The following is a 17,250-nucleotide window of genomic DNA, read 5'->3' as shown; positions in this document are numbered from 1 at the left end:
ATAATTTTTCAGGTTTTCGGTGTTGATTAAGCCTTTAGTAGTGGTTTAGATTCAGATCCTACTATTTGTTAAGCCTGTAGTGAGACTATGGTTTTCAGGGAGTTCCTTGTGTATGTAATTGTCTGTGCGTGTTGTAACATTTGATTTCCAAAAGAACATAACACCTTACCTTTGCCCACCAGCTTGAGAGGATGAAGTAAGTGTTAACATTTTCCTCACCAAACTGTTCTGCCACATAGAGCCCTAATGATCCATACTTGTCATATATGTTTTGCTTGGACAGATCAGTCAGTGTTGCATAAGCATTGTTGATCTCTTTAAATTTTTCTGCAGCCTCTGGATTGTCTGGATTCTTGTCGGGGTGATATTTCAGAGCCAGTTTTCTTAAATATGGAAAAAAAAACCCAACAGAGAAAAAAAAATCATCTGTATGTGTGCATGTATACAGACACATACAAAACGTTACAAAATATTTTAATAAAGATATAATCTTTCTGAATAGTGTGTTCAGCCTTCTTTTTTCCAGCTCTGACGTACTCAGTGGAAGAAAAGTGACACAAAGTGACTGAACATGAAAGTTTTGGTAAAAGAGATGTTCCTATTACACTGAGCATCAACTTTGTGTATTGATACCTAGTAAGCCACCATGTTAAAGGAGACAGTGGTATATGCTGAAAGCACAGATTGCAGCACGATAATAAATCACGGCCATTTGTTGCATTATGACTGCCAACTGATTTGCATCATTTAGCAGGTTTCAACAAAGATAAAGATTTTTTAAAAGATTGTTTAAAAACCTGACGATAGCACTGCTTATCCCATCAACATTATCTTCTTTATAGCAAAGCAAATTCTGTATTTCATTGCCTATCAATAGTAGCTACATTAAAATTTTGTAAATAGTGTCTGTGTTTGCAGAAGCCCAGACAGTGATGGTGGAAAACGCAGGAGTTGCAATAGAAAGGAGCATCTTTCTGAATCACAAGGGGAGTCAGCCCCAGTTTCAAGTACCTGTCTTTGGGCCTAATTCCCTACTGCTGCACTTCTGAGACAGTCCTTAAAGCAGTGGAAGCTGATTGTCCGCTGTTTTGGGCTGTTTATGCTGGTGGGAAGCCTTTGCTAGGACAGGGTTCAGTACTTGCCTTTTTCCCCTGACTGTACTCAGCACTATGGCACCTGAGGACAGGTACAGCTTGAAAGGAACGCTGTTGGACTGCTGGCTCACGGAGCGCTCTGGGGAAGCACAGCTTAGAGAAGAAAGGGTTTGCTTCTAACCGTGTTGAAGCACCAGCAGTGCAAGTTCACATGTACTTGCAAAACAAGCATAGACAGAAGTGTTATGTTTTCAAAAATCTCGACTCTGAAGAACATGCAATAAGATTTTCCCAGGACATTTATTTAATGACTAGTGCTGTCCTCTAGTGGCATCAAAAGTGAGTTAGTAGTGTTTTAAATCCTGTGTTCTTAACTCAGTCAAGCTATTTGGGTTTTGTAAATATTCTCTCCAAGTGTTTCAGGAGCTAGCCATGACTGTTATGCCTAAAAATATTATTTGTGGTGCAAAGGCAGTGTGCCCACACTTCCTCTAACAAATTTATCCTCAGAGTGGAGTCTTGCTTGACTTTCCACTGAAGTCCCAGTATGGGTTTTTCCCCCAGCACAATGTAACTGCTTTGCTCCTGATGACAATTCCTGTCTTGGAGACATTCTGCCAATAACAAGATTGATATGAGCCTGGGAACAGTCTCTGCCAATGATCTCTTCAGTTCTGTGTGTTGAACTCAAGTCACCTTCTTGGATCATAAATAACTCCCTAAACTATAAAATAGCTCTCTAATAGCATGAAGGGGTTTATGCTCAGTCATATTTAATATACTGTGCATGTAGTACCTTAAACATAAATTTTCAGTCATATTTAACATGTGTACATTAAACGTAAGAAAAGATGAAATAGGAAAACTGGAAAAACAAGGTAAGTCTTGCATGACTAATGACATTATGTGCCATCCAAGTATTTAAATAGCTTATGCAATCTATCCCTTTTCTTAGCTGAAAACAAACCCCAGCAATTAGAATTTTTTTTAAAAAATGGGAGAGGTATTACTTTCCAAACCCATGTATGGTTTCAAGCATCGAACAATCAATCTCCAGGCTTTCTTTTCCCACAGACACAAAGACATCTTCTGCCCTCTCCATATCCCCAACAATCTCATAAAAAATAAGAATTCAAACAAAATGTATTTTCAAAAAGGTTAAAAACATTAGTTACACAATCATTTACTTAGTATTGTTTTAGAATACTAACAGAATTACTTTCAATATAGTACAGTTAACAAATAATGTTCTTATTTTGATTTTGGGAAAACTGTCCTCACTAAAAAGAGTACATTAACAAAAAAACTCCCTGCACATCAAGGTGACATATACTAATTCGATATGATTTAGTAATGGGAAAGAACTCTGTATACTGGTAGTGCAGTTCATATGAGTGAGAAAAAGGACTCTGTTGGGTCCAACTCAGGAAACAATAAAAGGACAAGAACTACATGATATAACATGAAGTATCAGCTATATAGAAGCTCCCCTGTGGGTCCATGGGAAAGTGACATTCCTAGTTATGTGACAATCATGGTTCATCATGAGAAAAAGGAAGAAGCCAAAAAACAGAAAGCGAAATGAACACACGAGCTTTGTTTGCTATTTCCCATATGAAACACACAGATTTATGTCCATTCAGGTATTTCTCATGATGTCTTCTTCACCACCTTGGGACCACTGACCACTATAGCCCTTCACAGCAGCAAGCCATATGACGTGTTTGCGAGACGAAAGTGACAACAATAAGAGAAATAGACATCCCACAAAATGGATAAGATGCTCATGTAAATGACGTCAGAGAAATATGCTCAGCAGCTCTGTCAAAGGGAGGCTTAGGGTGAGAGGTTAGACCAGGCCATACTGTGCTGATGGGGTGGGGCTGATGAGGGTACATCTGGGTGGAGGGAGAAACATTTTGGAGGCAGGGAAGTATGTTGTATAGGGGGAGATATGGCTGTGCTATGGAGTATCAAAGGGGATCAGACACAGCCCTGCCATTCCTTTGATAGCTCAGCTATCAGAGCAGAGGACTGTAGGCTCCCTAGCATGGCCATCCTTAGGTCGCTGGGACAGCTCCAGGTTGAAGTAGTGGCCTTTCGGCTCTCTCCCAGACCCTTCAGCACATCTGCCTCCTAAACAATAACTTCACACTGAGGAGGCACTTGTGACAATAGAACAGTGCAGTTGAGGACAAAAGGGCTGCTTGGGATAAAGTGAGGATGTTGGACAAGGTTCAATCAAACTCCTATGGTAGACAGGCAACTGCATGGTCCTGATTAAGAAGAGGGAGTTCAGGAACAATACTTCAGTGCAAGGGTCATGGCAATGTTCACCATCAATGGTGCACATTGGCAGGCATAGGGAGAGCAGTAAAACGAGATTCAGTGAAGGTCAGAGAGATATTAAGGGAAAGAGTCTAAGCTTCAAATTATTTCCAGCTGAGGCACCTTGAAGCACTGAAATTCAAGGTCATTGCTTGAACACTGTCCAAAGCCTTCAAAATTCAAGAAGATATATTGAGGTTTAGAGATACTTCTGAGACATGGTTTCACCACAGGTTCCATGATTCCTTCGATAGCTCAGCTGGTAGAGTGGAGGACTGTAGGCTCCCTTGCATGGCCATCCTTAGTCACTGGATCAACTCCGGCTCACTTAGCATGCAAGAGGCAGTGGGATCGATGCCCGCATTCTCCAACGCTTTTCATTCCCCTTGCCCGGACACAGGGCCCTTTGCGCGGTCCTCCGGTCCTCTGGGGGCTGTGGGGAGCTCGCGGTCCACGGTCCACCTGGGCCGCACAGCAGAGGACTGCATCCAGGGCGGCAGCAAGGGCAGCAGGGGCTCTGGATCGAGGGAAGGGATTCTCCGCTTTTACATGGCGCTTGGTTGATGGCGTCGAGAGTGATGCTGCCCAACTGTGGGCCTCGGTGTAGAAGAGAGACGGTGACCAAGCGCAGCGACCTCAGAACAAGGCCACCGGGACGGCTGGGAGCAGGCGCATTTGCCCTGTGAGGAGGTGCCCGTGAACGTGGGCTTGTCCAGGGCCTGGGGAACAGGGAGGGCTTTGGGGGAGAGTAGCAGCAGCCTTCAAACGCCCGTCAGGTTATTGATTCCGCGGGCAGGTCTTTTGCCGTGCTGACTGGTGGAGGAAAGAGAAACAACAGGCTTCAGCTGAGGCAGGACGGGTTCAATTTTCTTCTGCCCTCGGGACAGCCAGGCAGGAGAAGGAGGGTGCCCAGCGGGCAGCGCAGTCTCCATGCTTGGAGACTGGCGTGAGCTGACCGGCTGAAGCCTTGAGCAAGCTGCTGCCATCCCTGAGCTGTGGGCGCTTGGAGGAGGATGCTGGAACAGACATGGGCTGAGGTCTCATCCAAGCCGACTTCTCTCTGACAGCTCTGTCACGGAGGCAGAGCTGGGACAGGGCCCTGCAGGTCCATCGACAGCTCTGCTGGTGGAGCCGAGGAGAGGGCAGGCTCCCTTGCGTGCCTACCCTCTCGTCCGGCGTGGGCCCCGAGTGCCCTAATAGGCCTGAATGGCCCCGACCAGCCTCACGCGGGGCATCCACCTCCGCCCAGGGGTCCAGGAGCTCTCTTTGGGTTCAGGTCTGGGCCTTCAGTCTCTTTCGGAGCTACCGCGCAGGAGTGCTGGTTTCTAGCTGAGTGGTGGCCACGGCCAGGGAGACGTCGAAGCACAGCGACCCTTGATCCAGACGCTGACGCGCAGAGAGGCGTTCTGGCTTGACCGCATCCCTGGCTTGTCGGTCGGGACCTGCCCGGCGCTCCCGGGACGCGATCGCCGCTCTGACCTAGGTGTGCAGTGACTTCCTGGCATGCGGCTGTCCCTTGCTCACGGTGATGACAGTGCGTTCTGTTCTGGACGCTGGCTTGGGGCGAGCCACCACAGCTGGGCCTGCCCGGGTCAGGTGTTGTGGGCGTGCGAGGTCGTGGGCCACGTGGGTGTGAGAGAAGGGTTTCTTGTTTCCTGCCGAGGAGAGTCGCGCGTCTAGGTGGGAGCGCCGTGAGAGCCCAACGGCTGGATGAGCGTGAGGAAGGCGTTAGGCGTCAGGGTGCCATGATTCCTTCGATAGCTCAGCTGGTAGAGCGGAGGACTGTAGGCTCCCTTGCATGGCCATCCTTAGGTCGCTGGTTCAACTCCGGCTCGAAGGAGTGTCCTTTTGGCTCTGGCTGTGCCACCTACCTCTGCCTCTTGGCCCTGCCCGGCTGGCTGTCCTTCAAGGGCTGCCCAGCCTTGAGCGCTTGCCTGAGGCCAGGAGGACCACCAGCCAAGGCAGTTTGGGGCAAACCCTGGGCAGGGGATGGCGTTCCCGAGCACTGGCCTTGCCAGGGGTCACCTCCAGCACGAAAGGGGGTGAGCGGCGCGGCGGGGGGGGTGGGGGGCTGTGTGGGGGGGTGGGGTGTGTGTAAGCGCGAGGCTGATGGGAGCCCCAGGCTTTGGGTGCAGTGCAGCCTGGGTCAGGGGTGGGTGCCTGGGAGGGGAGAGGGCCTCGGGCAGAGGCTGTGGGCCGGGGAATTAGCTCAAGTGGTAGAGCGCTCGCTTAGCATGTGAGAGGCAGCGGGATCGATGCCCGCATTCTCCAACGCTTTTCATTCCCCTTGCCCGGACACAGGGCCCTTTGCGCGGTCCTCCGGTCCTCTGGGGGCTGTGGGGAGCTCGCGGTCCACGGTCCACCTGGGCCGCACAGCAGAGGACTGCATCCAGGGCGGCAGCAAGGGCAGCAGGGGCTCTGGATCGAGGGAAGGGATTCTCCGCTTTTACGTGGCGCTTGGTTGATGGCGTCGAGAGTGATGCTGCCCAACTGTGGGCCTCGGTGTAGAAGAGAGACGGTGACCAAGCGCAGCGACCTCAGAACAAGGCCACCGGGACGGCTGGGAGCAGGCGCATTTGCCCTGTGAGGAGGTGCCCGTGAACGTGGGCTTGTCCAGGGCCTGGGGAACAGGGAGGGCTTTGGGGGAGAGTAGCAGCAGCCTTCAAACGCCCGTCAGGTTATTGATTCCGCGGGCAGGTCTTTTGCCGTGCTGACTGGTGGAGGAACGAGAAACAACAAGCTTCAGCTGAGGCAGGACGGGTTCAATTTTCTTCTGCCCTCGGGACAGCCAGGCAGGAGAAGGAGGGTGCCCAGCGGGCAGCGCAGTCTCCATGCTTGGAGGCTGGCGTGAGCTGACCGGCTGAAGCCTTGAGCAAGCTGCTGCCATCCCTGAGCTGGGGGCGCTTGGAGGAGGATGCTGGAACAGACATGGGCTGAGGTCTCATCCAAGCCGACTTCTCTCTGACAGCTCTGTCACGGAGGCAGAGCTGGGACAGGGCCCTGCAGGTCCATCGACAGCTCTGCTGGTGGAGCCGAGGAGAGGGCAGGCTCCCTTGCGTGCCTACCCTCTCGTCCGGCGTGGGCCCCGAGTGCCCTAATAGGCCTGAATGGCCCCGACCAGCCTCACGCGGGGCATCCACCTCCGCCCAGGGGTCCAGGAGCTCTCTTTGGGTTCAGGTCTGGGCCTTCAGTCTCTTTCGGAGCTACCGCGCAGGAGTGCTGGTTTCTAGCTGAGTGGTGGCCACGGCCAGGGAGACGTCGAAGCACAGCGACCCTTGATCCAGACGCTGACGCGCAGAGAGGCGTTCTGGCTTGACCGCATCCCTGGCTTGTCGGTCGGGACCTGCCCGGCGCTCCCGGGACGCGATCGCCGCTCTGACCTAGGTGTGCAGTGACTTCCTGGCATGCGGCTGTCCCTTGCTCACGGTGATGACAGTGCGTTCTGTTCTGGACGCTGGCTTGGGGCGAGCCACCACAGCTGGGCCTGCCCGGGTCAGGTGTTGTGGGCGTGCGAGGTCGTGGGCCACGTGGGTGTGAGAGAAGGGTTTCTTGTTTCCTGCCGAGGAGAGTCGCGCGTCTAGGTGGGAGCGCCGTGAGAGCCCAACGGCTGGATGAGCGTGAGGAAGGCGTTAGGCGTCAGGGTGCCATGATTCCTTCGATAGCTCAGCTGGTAGAGCGGAGGACTGTAGGCTCCCTTGCATGGCCATCCTTAGGTCGCTGGTTCAACTCCGGCTCGAAGGAGTGTCCTTTTGGCTCTGGCTGTGCCACCTACCTCTGCCTCTTGGCCCTGCCCGGCTGGCTGTCCTTCAAGGGCTGCCCAGCCTTGAGCGCTTGCCTGAGGCCAGGAGGACCACCAGCCAAGGCAGTTTGGGGCAAACCCTGGGCAGGGGATGGCGTTCCCGAGCACTGGCCTTGCCAGGGGTCACCTCCAGCACGAAAGGGGGTGAGCGGCGCGGCGGGGGGGGTGGGGGGCTGTGTGGGGGGGTGGGGTGTGTGTAAGCGCGAGGCTGATGGGAGCCCCAGGCTTTGGGTGCAGTGCAGCCTGGGTCAGGGGTGGGTGCCTGGGAGGGGAGAGGGCCTCGGGCAGAGGCTGTGGGCCGGGGAATTAGCTCAAGTGGTAGAGCGCTCGCTTAGCATGTGAGAGGCAGCGGGATCGATGCCCGCATTCTCCAACGCTTTTCATTCCCCTTGCCCGGACACAGGGCCCTTTGCGCGGTCCTCCGGTCCTCTGGGGGCTGTGGGGAGCTCGCGGTCCACGGTCCACCTGGGCCGCACAGCAGAGGACTGCATCCAGGGCGGCAGCAAGGGCAGCAGGGGCTCTGGATCGAGGGAAGGGATTCTCCGCTTTTACGTGGCGCTTGGTTGATGGCGTCGAGAGTGATGCTGCCCAACTGTGGGCCTCGGTGTAGAAGAGAGACGGTGACCAAGCGCAGCGACCTCAGAACAAGGCCACCGGGACGGCTGGGAGCAGGCGCATTTGCCCTGTGAGGAGGTGCCCGTGAACGTGGGCTTGTCCAGGGCCTGGGGAACAGGGAGGGCTTTGGGGGAGAGTAGCAGCAGCCTTCAAACGCCCGTCAGGTTATTGATTCCGCGGGCAGGTCTTTTGCCGTGCTGACTGGTGGAGGAACGAGAAACAACAAGCTTCAGCTGAGGCAGGACGGGTTCAATTTTCTTCTGCCCTCGGGACAGCCAGGCAGGAGAAGGAGGGTGCCCAGCGGGCAGCGCAGTCTCCATGCTTGGAGGCTGGCGTGAGCTGACCGGCTGAAGCCTTGAGCAAGCTGCTGCCATCCCTGAGCTGGGGGCGCTTGGAGGAGGATGCTGGAACAGACATGGGCTGAGGTCTCATCCAAGCCGACTTCTCTCTGACAGCTCTGTCACGGAGGCAGAGCTGGGACAGGGCCCTGCAGGTCCATCGACAGCTCTGCTGGTGGAGCCGAGGAGAGGGCAGGCTCCCTTGCGTGCCTACCCTCTCGTCCGGCGTGGGCCCCGAGTGCCCTAATAGGCCTGAATGGCCCCGACCAGCCTCACGCGGGGCATCCACCTCCGCCCAGGGGTCCAGGAGCTCTCTTTGGGTTCAGGTCTGGGCCTTCAGTCTCTTTCGGAGCTACCGCGCAGGAGTGCTGGTTTCTAGCTGAGTGGTGGCCACGGCCAGGGAGACGTCGAAGCACAGCGACCCTTGATCCAGACGCTGACGCGCAGAGAGGCGTTCTGGCTTGACCGCATCCCTGGCTTGTCGGTCGGGACCTGCCCGGCGCTCCCGGGACGCGATCGCCGCTCTGACCTAGGTGTGCAGTGACTTCCTGGCATGCGGCTGTCCCTTGCTCACGGTGATGACAGTGCGTTCTGTTCTGGACGCTGGCTTGGGGCGAGCCACCACAGCTGGGCCTGCCCGGGTCAGGTGTTGTGGGCGTGCGAGGTCGTGGGCCACGTGGGTGTGAGAGAAGGGTTTCTTGTTTCCTGCCGAGGAGAGTCACGCGTCTAGGTGGGAGCGCCGTGAGAGCCCAACGGCTGGATGAGCGTGAGGAAGGCGTTAGGCGTCAGGGTGCCATGATTCCTTCGATAGCTCAGCTGGTAGAGCGGAGGACTGTAGGCTCCCTTGCATGGCCATCCTTAGGTCGCTGGTTCAACTCCGGCTCGAAGGAGTGTCCTTTTGGCTCTGGCTGTGCCACCTACCTCTGCCTCTTGGCCCTGCCCGGCTGGCTGTCCTTCAAGGGCTGCCCAGCCTTGAGCGCTTGCCTGAGGCCAGGAGGACCACCAGCCAAGGCAGTTTGGGGCAAACCCTGGGCAGGGGATGGCGTTCCCGAGCACTGGCCTTGCCAGGGGTCACCTCCAGCACGAAAGGGGGTGAGCGGCGCGGCGGGGGGGGGGGGGGGGGCTGTGGGGGGGGGGGGGGGGTGTGTAAGCGCGAGGCTGATGGGAGCCCCAGGCTTTGGGTGCAGTGCAGCCTGGGTCAGGGGTGGGTGCCTGGGAGGGGAGAGGGCCTCGGGCAGAGGCTGTGGGCCGGGGAATTAGCTCAAGTGGTAGAGCGCTCGCTTAGCATGTGAGAGGCAGCGGGATCGATGCCCGCATTCTCCAACGCTTTTCATTCCCCTTGCCCGGACACAGGGCCCTTTGCGCGGTCCTCCGGTCCTCTGGGGGCTGTGGGGAGCTCGCGGTCCACGGTCCACCTGGGCCGCACAGCAGAGGACTGCATCCAGGGCGGCAGCAAGGGCAGCAGGGGCTCTGGATCGAGGGAAGGGATTCTCCGCTTTTACGTGGCGCTTGGTTGATGGCGTCGAGAGTGATGCTGCCCAACTGTGGGCCTCGGTGTAGAAGAGAGACGGTGACCAAGCGCAGCGACCTCAGAACAAGGCCACCGGGACGGCTGGGAGCAGGCGCATTTGCCCTGTGAGGAGGTGCCCGTGAACGTGGGCTTGTCCAGGGCCTGGGGAACAGGGAGGGCTTTGGGGGAGAGTAGCAGCAGCCTTCAAACGCCCGTCAGGTTATTGATTCCGCGGGCAGGTCTTTTGCCGTGCTGACTGGTGGAGGAACGAGAAACAACAGGCTTCAGCTGAGGCAGGACGGGTTCAATTTTCTTCTGCCCTCGGGACAGCCAGGCAGGAGAAGGAGGGTGCCCAGCGGGCAGCGCAGTCTCCATGCTTGGAGGCTGGCGTGAGCTGACCGGCTGAAGCCTTGAGCAAGCTGCTGCCATCCCTGAGCTGGGGGCGCTTGGAGGAGGATGCTGGAACAGACATGGGCTGAGGTCTCATCCAAGCCGACTTCTCTCTGACAGCTCTGTCACGGAGGCAGAGCTGGGACAGGGCCCTGCAGGTCCATCGACAGCTCTGCTGGTGGAGCCGAGGAGAGGGCAGGCTCCCTTGCGTGCCTACCCTCTCGTCCGGCGTGGGCCCCGAGTGCCCTAATAGGCCTGAATGGCCCCGACCAGCCTCACGCGGGGCATCCACCTCCGCCCAGGGGTCCAGGAGCTCTCTTTGGGTTCAGGTCTGGGCCTTCAGTCTCTTTCGGAGCTACCGCGCAGGAGTGCTGGTTTCTAGCTGAGTGGTGGCCACGGCCAGGGAGACGTCGAAGCACAGCGACCCTTGATCCAGACGCTGACGCGCAGAGAGGCGTTCTGGCTTGACCGCATCCCTGGCTTGTCGGTCGGGACCTGCCCGGCGCTCCCGGGACGCGATCGCCGCTCTGACCTAGGTGTGCAGTGACTTCCTGGCATGCGGCTGTCCCTTGCTCACGGTGATGACAGTGCGTTCTGTTCTGGACGCTGGCTTGGGGCGAGCCACCACAGCTGGGCCTGCCCGGGTCAGGTGTTGTGGGCGTGCGAGGTCGTGGGCCACGTGGGTGTGAGAGAAGGGTTTCTTGTTTCCTGCCGAGGAGAGTCGCGCGTCTAGGTGGGAGCGCCGTGAGAGCCCAACGGCTGGATGAGCGTGAGGAAGGCGTTAGGCGTCAGGGTGCCATGATTCCTTCGATAGCTCAGCTGGTAGAGCGGAGGACTGTAGGCTCCCTTGCATGGCCATCCTTAGGTCGCTGGTTCAACTCCGGCTCGAAGGAGTGTCCTTTTGGCTCTGGCTGTGCCACCTACCTCTGCCTCTTGGCCCTGCCCGGCTGGCTGTCCTTCAAGGGCTGCCCAGCCTTGAGCGCTTGCCTGAGGCCAGGAGGACCACCAGCCAAGGCAGTTTGGGGCAAACCCTGGGCAGGGGATGGCGTTCCCGAGCACTGGCCTTGCCAGGGGTCACCTCCAGCACGAAAGGGGGTGAGCGGCGCGGCGGGGGGGGTGGGGGGCTGTGTGGGGGGGTGGGGTGTGTGTAAGCGCGAGGCTGATGGGAGCCCCAGGCTTTGGGTGCAGTGCAGCCTGGGTCAGGGGTGGGTGCCTGGGAGGGGAGAGGGCCTCGGGCAGAGGCTGTGGGCCGGGGAATTAGCTCAAGTGGTAGAGCGCTCGCTTAGCATGTGAGAGGCAGCGGGATCGATGCCCGCATTCTCCAACGCTTTTCATTCCCCTTGCCCGGACACAGGGCCCTTTGCGCGGTCCTCCGGTCCTCTGGGGGCTGTGGGGAGCTCGCGGTCCACGGTCCACCTGGGCCGCACAGCAGAGGACTGCATCCAGGGCGGCAGCAAGGGCAGCAGGGGCTCTGGATCGAGGGAAGGGATTCTCCGCTTTTACGTGGCGCTTGGTTGATGGCGTCGAGAGTGATGCTGCCCAACTGTGGGCCTCGGTGTAGAAGAGAGACGGTGACCAAGCGCAGCGACCTCAGAACAAGGCCACCGGGACGGCTGGGAGCAGGCGCATTTGCCCTGTGAGGAGGTGCCCGTGAACGTGGGCTTGTCCAGGGCCTGGGGAACAGGGAGGGCTTTGGGGGAGAGTAGCAGCAGCCTTCAAACGCCCGTCAGGTTATTGATTCCGCGGGCAGGTCTTTTGCCGTGCTGACTGGTGGAGGAACGAGAAACAACAAGCTTCAGCTGAGGCAGGACGGGTTCAATTTTCTTCTGCCCTCGGGACAGCCAGGCAGGAGAAGGAGGGTGCCCAGCGGGCAGCGCAGTCTCCATGCTTGGAGGCTGGCGTGAGCTGACCGGCTGAAGCCTTGAGCAAGCTGCTGCCATCCCTGAGCTGGGGGCGCTTGGAGGAGGATGCTGGAACAGACATGGGCTGAGGTCTCATCCAAGCCGACTTCTCTCTGACAGCTCTGTCACGGAGGCAGAGCTGGGACAGGGCCCTGCAGGTCCATCGACAGCTCTGCTGGTGGAGCCGAGGAGAGGGCAGGCTCCCTTGCGTGCCTACCCTCTCGTCCGGCGTGGGCCCCGAGTGCCCTAATAGGCCTGAATGGCCCCGACCAGCCTCACGCGGGGCATCCACCTCCGCCCAGGGGTCCAGGAGCTCTCTTTGGGTTCAGGTCTGGGCCTTCAGTCTCTTTCGGAGCTACCGCGCAGGAGTGCTGGTTTCTAGCTGAGTGGTGGCCACGGCCAGGGAGACGTCGAAGCACAGCGACCCTTGATCCAGACGCTGACGCGCAGAGAGGCGTTCTGGCTTGACCGCATCCCTGGCTTGTCGGTCGGGACCTGCCCGGCGCTCCCGGGACGCGATCGCCGCTCTGACCTAGGTGTGCAGTGACTTCCTGGCATGCGGCTGTCCCTTGCTCACGGTGATGACAGTGCGTTCTGTTCTGGACGCTGGCTTGGGGCGAGCCACCACAGCTGGGCCTGCCCGGGTCAGGTGTTGTGGGCGTGCGAGGTCGTGGGCCACGTGGGTGTGAGAGAAGGGTTTCTTGTTTCCTGCCGAGGAGAGTCGCGCGTCTAGGTGGGAGCGCCGTGAGAGCCCAACGGCTGGATGAACGTGAGGAAGGCGTTAGGCGTCAGGGTGCCATGTTTCCTTCGATAGCTCAGCTGGTAGAGCGGAGGACTGTAGGCTCCCTTGCATGGCCATCCTTAGGTCGCTGGTTCAACTCCGGCTCGAAGGAGTGTCCTTTTGGCTCTGGCTGTGCCACCTACCTCTGCCTCTTGGCCCTGCCCGGCTGGCTGTCCTTCAAGGGCTGCCCAGCCTTGAGCGCTTGCCTGAGGCCAGGAGGACCACCAGCCAAGGCAGTTTGGGGCAAACCCTGGGCAGGGGATGGCGTTCCCGAGCACTGGCCTTGCCAGGGGTCACCTCCAGCACGAAAGGGGGTGAGCGGCGCGGCGGGGGGGGTGGGGGGCTGTGTGGGGGGGTGGGGTGTGTGTAAGCGCGAGGCTGATGGGAGCCCCAGGCTTTGGGTGCAGTGCAGCCTGGGTCAGGGGTGGGTGCCTGGGAGGGGAGAGGGCCTCGGGCAGAGGCTGTGGGCCGGGGAATTAGCTCAAGTGGTAGAGCGCTCGCTTAGCATGTGAGAGGCAGCGGGATCGATGCCCGCATTCTCCAACGCTTTTCATTCCCCTTGCCCGGACACAGGGCCCTTTGCGCGGTCCTCCGGTCCTCTGGGGGCTGTGGGGAGCTCGCGGTCCACGGTCCACCTGGGCCGCACAGCAGAGGACTGCATCCAGGGCGGCAGCAAGGGCAGCAGGGGCTCTGGATCGAGGGAAGGGATTCTCCGCTTTTACGTGGCGCTTGGTTGATGGCGTCGAGAGTGATGCTGCCCAACTGTGGGCCTCGGTGTAGAAGAGAGACGGTGACCAAGCGCAGCGACCTCAGAACAAGGCCACCGGGACGGCTGGGAGCAGGCGCATTTGCCCTGTGAGGAGGTGCCCGTGAACGTGGGCTTGTCCAGGGCCTGGGGAACAGGGAGGGCTTTGGGGGAGAGTAGCAGCAGCCTTCAAACGCCCGTCAGGTTATTGATTCCGCGGGCAGGTCTTTTGCCGTGCTGACTGGTGGAGGAACGAGAAACAACAGGCTTCAGCTGAGGCAGGACGGGTTCAATTTTCTTCTGCCCTCGGGACAGCCAGGCAGGAGAAGGAGGGTGCCCAGCGGGCAGCGCAGTCTCCATGCTTGGAGGCTGGCGTGAGCTGACCGGCTGAAGCCTTGAGCAAGCTGCTGCCATCCCTGAGCTGGGGGCGCTTGGAGGAGGATGCTGGAACAGACATGGGCTGAGGTCTCATCCAAGCCGACTTCTCTCTGACAGCTCTGTCACGGAGGCAGAGCTGGGACAGGGCCCTGCAGGTCCATCGACAGCTCTGCTGGTGGAGCCGAGGAGAGGGCAGGCTCCCTTGCGTGCCTACCCTCTCGTCCGGCGTGGGCCCCGAGTGCCCTAATAGGCCTGAATGGCCCCGACCAGCCTCACGCGGGGCATCCACCTCCGCCCAGGGGTCCAGGAGCTCTCTTTGGGTTCAGGTCTGGGCCTTCAGTCTCTTTCGGAGCTACCGCGCAGGAGTGCTGGTTTCTAGCTGAGTGGTGGCCACGGCCAGGGAGACGTCGAAGCACAGCGACCCTTGATCCAGACGCTGACGCGCAGAGAGGCGTTCTGGCTTGACCGCATCCCTGGCTTGTCGGTCGGGACCTGCCCGGCGCTCCCGGGACGCGATCGCCGCTCTGACCTAGGTGTGCAGTGACTTCCTGGCATGCGGCTGTCCCTTGCTCACGGTGATGACAGTGCGTTCTGTTCTGGACGCTGGCTTGGGGCGAGCCACCACAGCTGGGCCTGCCCGGGTCAGGTGTTGTGGGCGTGCGAGGTCGTGGGCCACGTGGGTGTGAGAGAAGGGTTTCTTGTTTCCTGCCGAGGAGAGTCGCGCGTCTAGGTGGGAGCGCCGTGAGAGCCCAACGGCTGGATGAGCGTGAGGAAGGCGTTAGGCGTCAGGGTGCCATGATTCCTTCGATAGCTCAGCTGGTAGAGCGGAGGACTGTAGGCTCCCTTGCATGGCCATCCTTAGGTCGCTGGTTCAACTCCGGCTCGAAGGAGTGTCCTTTTGGCTCTGGCTGTGCCACCTACCTCTGCCTCTTGGCCCTGCCCGGCTGGCTGTCCTTCAAGGGCTGCCCAGCCTTGAGCGCTTGCCTGAGGCCAGGAGGACCACCAGCCAAGGCAGTTTGGGGCAAACCCTGGGCAGGGGATGGCGTTCCCGAGCACTGGCCTTGCCAGGGGTCACCTCCAGCACGAAAGGGGGTGAGCGGCGCGGCGGGGGGGGCGGGGGGGCTGTGGGGGGGGGTGGGGTGTGTGTAAGCGCGAGGCTGATGGGAGCCCCAGGCTTTGGGTGCAGTGCAGCCTGGGTCAGGGGTGGGTGCCTGGGAGGGGAGAGGGCCTCGGGCAGAGGCTGTGGGCCGGGGAATTAGCTCAAGTGGTAGAGCGCTCGCTTAGCATGTGAGAGGCAGCGGGATCGATGCCCGCATTCTCCAACGCTTTTCATTCCCCTTGCCCGGACACAGGGCCCTTTGCGCGGTCCTCCGGTCCTCTGGGGGCTGTGGGGAGCTCGCGGTCCACGGTCCACCTGGGCCGCACAGCAGAGGACTGCATCCAGGGCGGCAGCAAGGGCAGCAGGGGCTCTGGATCGAGGGAAGGGATTCTCCGCTTTTACGTGGCGCTTGGTTGATGGCGTCGAGAGTGATGCTGCCCAACTGTGGGCCTCGGTGTAGAAGAGAGACGGTGACCAAGCGCAGCGACCTCAGAACAAGGCCACCGGGACGGCTGGGAGCAGGCGCATTTGCCCTGTGAGGAGGTGCCCGTGAACGTGGGCTTGTCCAGGGCCTGGGGAACAGGGAGGGCTTTGGGGGAGAGTAGCAGCAGCCTTCAAACGCCCGTCAGGTTATTGATTCCGCGGGCAGGTCTTTTGCCGTGCTGACTGGTGGAGGAACGAGAAACAACAGGCTTCAGCTGAGGCAGGACGGGTTCAATTTTCTTCTGCCCTCGGGACAGCCAGGCAGGAGAAGGAGGGTGCCCAGCGGGCAGCGCAGTCTCCATGCTTGGAGGCTGGCGTGAGCTGACCGGCTGAAGCCTTGAGCAAGCTGCTGCCATCCCTGAGCTGGGGGCGCTTGGAGGAGGATGCTGGAACAGACATGGGCTGAGGTCTCATCCAAGCCGACTTCTCTCTGACAGCTCTGTCACGGAGGCAGAGCTGGGACAGGGCCCTGCAGGTCCATCGACAGCTCTGCTGGTGGAGCCGAGGAGAGGGCAGGCTCCCTTGCGTGCCTACCCTCTCGTCCGGCGTGGGCCCCGAGTGCCCTAATAGGCCTGAATGGCCCCGACCAGCCTCACGCGGGGCATCCACCTCCGCCCAGGGGTCCAGGAGCTCTCTTTGGGTTCAGGTCTGGGCCTTCAGTCTCTTTCGGAGCTACCGCGCAGGAGTGCTGGTTTCTAGCTGAGTGGTGGCCACGGCCAGGGAGACGTCGAAGCACAGCGACCCTTGATCCAGACGCTGACGCGCAGAGAGGCGTTCTGGCTTGACCGCATCCCTGGCTTGTCGGTCGGGACCTGCCCGGCGCTCCCGGGACGCGATCGCCGCTCTGACCTAGGTGTGCAGTGACTTCCTGGCATGCGGCTGTCCCTTGCTCACGGTGATGACAGTGCGTTCTGTTCTGGACGCTGGCTTGGGGCGAGCCACCACAGCTGGGCCTGCCCGGGTCAGGTGTTGTGGGCGTGCGAGGTCGTGGGCCACGTGGGTGTGAGAGAAGGGTTTCTTGTTTCCTGCCGAGGAGAGTCGCGCGTCTAGGTGGGAGCGCCGTGAGAGCCCAACGGCTGGATGAGCGTGAGGAAGGCGTTAGGCGTCAGGGTGCCATGATTCCTTCGATAGCTCAGCTGGTAGAGCGGAGGACTGTAGGCTCCCTTGCATGGCCATCCTTAGGTCGCTGGTTCAACTCCGGCTCGAAGGAGTGTCCTTTTGGCTCTGGCTGTGCCACCTACCTCTGCCTCTTGGCCCTGCCCGGCTGGCTGTCCTTCAAGGGCTGCCCAGCCTTGAGCGCTTGCCTGAGGCCAGGAGGACCACCAGCCAAGGCAGTTTGGGGCAAACCCTGGGCAGGGGATGGCGTTCCCGAGCACTGGCCTTGCCAGGGGTCACCTCCAGCACGAAAGGGGGTGAGCGGCGCGGCGGGGGGGGGGGGGGGGCTGTGTGGGGGGGTGGGGTGTGTGTAAGCGCGAGGCTGATGGGAGCCCCAGGCTTTGGGTGCAGTGCAGCCTGGGTCAGGGGTGGGTGCCTGGGAGGGGAGAGGGCCTCGGGCAGAGGCTGTGGGCCGGGGAATTAGCTCAAGTGGTAGAGCGCTCGCTTAGCATGTGAGAGGCAGCGGGATCGATGCCCGCATTCTCCAACGCTTTTCATTCCCCTTGCCCGGACACAGGGCCCTTTGCGCGGTCCTCCGGTCCTCTGGGGGCTGTGGGGAGCTCGCGGTCCACAGTCCACCTGGGCCGCACAGCAGAGGACTGCATCCAGGGCGGCAGCAAGGGCAGCAGGGGCT

The 17,250-nt window shown here is 59.4% G+C and overlaps 1 protein-coding gene and 14 non-coding genes across 15 annotated transcripts in view; 14 read left to right on the top strand and 1 right to left on the bottom strand.

The window, feature by feature from the left end:
* DNAJC5B (DnaJ heat shock protein family (Hsp40) member C5 beta) overlaps window positions 1-17,250 on the bottom strand; it is a 36,662-nt gene that overhangs the window by 9,573 nt on the left and 9,839 nt on the right. The window contains exon 2 of the mRNA XM_086465722.1: window positions 170-383. Coding sequence (XP_086321848.1) covers window positions 170-383 — 214 coding nt within the window. The remainder of the gene's footprint in view (window positions 1-169; window positions 384-17,250) is intronic.
* On the top strand, window positions 5,174-5,262 carry TRNAY-GUA (transfer RNA tyrosine (anticodon GUA)). Its single transcript is given in 2 exon segments — window positions 5,174-5,210; window positions 5,227-5,262. It is a non-coding gene; the product is annotated as a tRNA-Tyr (tRNA).
* Window positions 5,621-5,693, top strand: TRNAA-AGC (transfer RNA alanine (anticodon AGC)). Its single transcript has one exon. It is a non-coding gene; the product is annotated as a tRNA-Ala (tRNA).
* TRNAY-GUA (transfer RNA tyrosine (anticodon GUA)) lies at window positions 7,075-7,163 on the top strand. Its single transcript is given in 2 exon segments — window positions 7,075-7,111; window positions 7,128-7,163. It is a non-coding gene; the product is annotated as a tRNA-Tyr (tRNA).
* On the top strand, window positions 7,522-7,594 carry TRNAA-AGC (transfer RNA alanine (anticodon AGC)). The gene has a single exon. It is a non-coding gene; the product is annotated as a tRNA-Ala (tRNA).
* Window positions 8,976-9,064, top strand: TRNAY-GUA (transfer RNA tyrosine (anticodon GUA)). The gene is given in 2 exon segments: window positions 8,976-9,012; window positions 9,029-9,064. It is a non-coding gene; the product is annotated as a tRNA-Tyr (tRNA).
* Window positions 9,425-9,497, top strand: TRNAA-AGC (transfer RNA alanine (anticodon AGC)). The gene has a single exon. It is a non-coding gene; the product is annotated as a tRNA-Ala (tRNA).
* On the top strand, window positions 10,879-10,967 carry TRNAY-GUA (transfer RNA tyrosine (anticodon GUA)). The gene is given in 2 exon segments: window positions 10,879-10,915; window positions 10,932-10,967. It is a non-coding gene; the product is annotated as a tRNA-Tyr (tRNA).
* On the top strand, window positions 11,326-11,398 carry TRNAA-AGC (transfer RNA alanine (anticodon AGC)). Its single transcript has one exon. It is a non-coding gene; the product is annotated as a tRNA-Ala (tRNA).
* Window positions 12,780-12,868, top strand: TRNAY-GUA (transfer RNA tyrosine (anticodon GUA)). Its single transcript is given in 2 exon segments — window positions 12,780-12,816; window positions 12,833-12,868. It is a non-coding gene; the product is annotated as a tRNA-Tyr (tRNA).
* TRNAA-AGC (transfer RNA alanine (anticodon AGC)) lies at window positions 13,227-13,299 on the top strand. The gene has a single exon. It is a non-coding gene; the product is annotated as a tRNA-Ala (tRNA).
* TRNAY-GUA (transfer RNA tyrosine (anticodon GUA)) lies at window positions 14,681-14,769 on the top strand. The gene is given in 2 exon segments: window positions 14,681-14,717; window positions 14,734-14,769. It is a non-coding gene; the product is annotated as a tRNA-Tyr (tRNA).
* On the top strand, window positions 15,129-15,201 carry TRNAA-AGC (transfer RNA alanine (anticodon AGC)). The gene has a single exon. It is a non-coding gene; the product is annotated as a tRNA-Ala (tRNA).
* On the top strand, window positions 16,583-16,671 carry TRNAY-GUA (transfer RNA tyrosine (anticodon GUA)). Its single transcript is given in 2 exon segments — window positions 16,583-16,619; window positions 16,636-16,671. It is a non-coding gene; the product is annotated as a tRNA-Tyr (tRNA).
* Window positions 17,031-17,103, top strand: TRNAA-AGC (transfer RNA alanine (anticodon AGC)). Its single transcript has one exon. It is a non-coding gene; the product is annotated as a tRNA-Ala (tRNA).

Source organism: Leptosomus discolor, chromosome 5 (assembly GCF_034619465.1).
Source record: "Leptosomus discolor isolate bLepDis1 chromosome 5, bLepDis1.hap2, whole genome shotgun sequence".
Lineage (NCBI taxonomy): Eukaryota > Metazoa > Chordata > Aves > Leptosomiformes > Leptosomidae > Leptosomus > Leptosomus discolor.
This window is presented reverse-complemented; position numbering and strand designations above follow the sequence as displayed.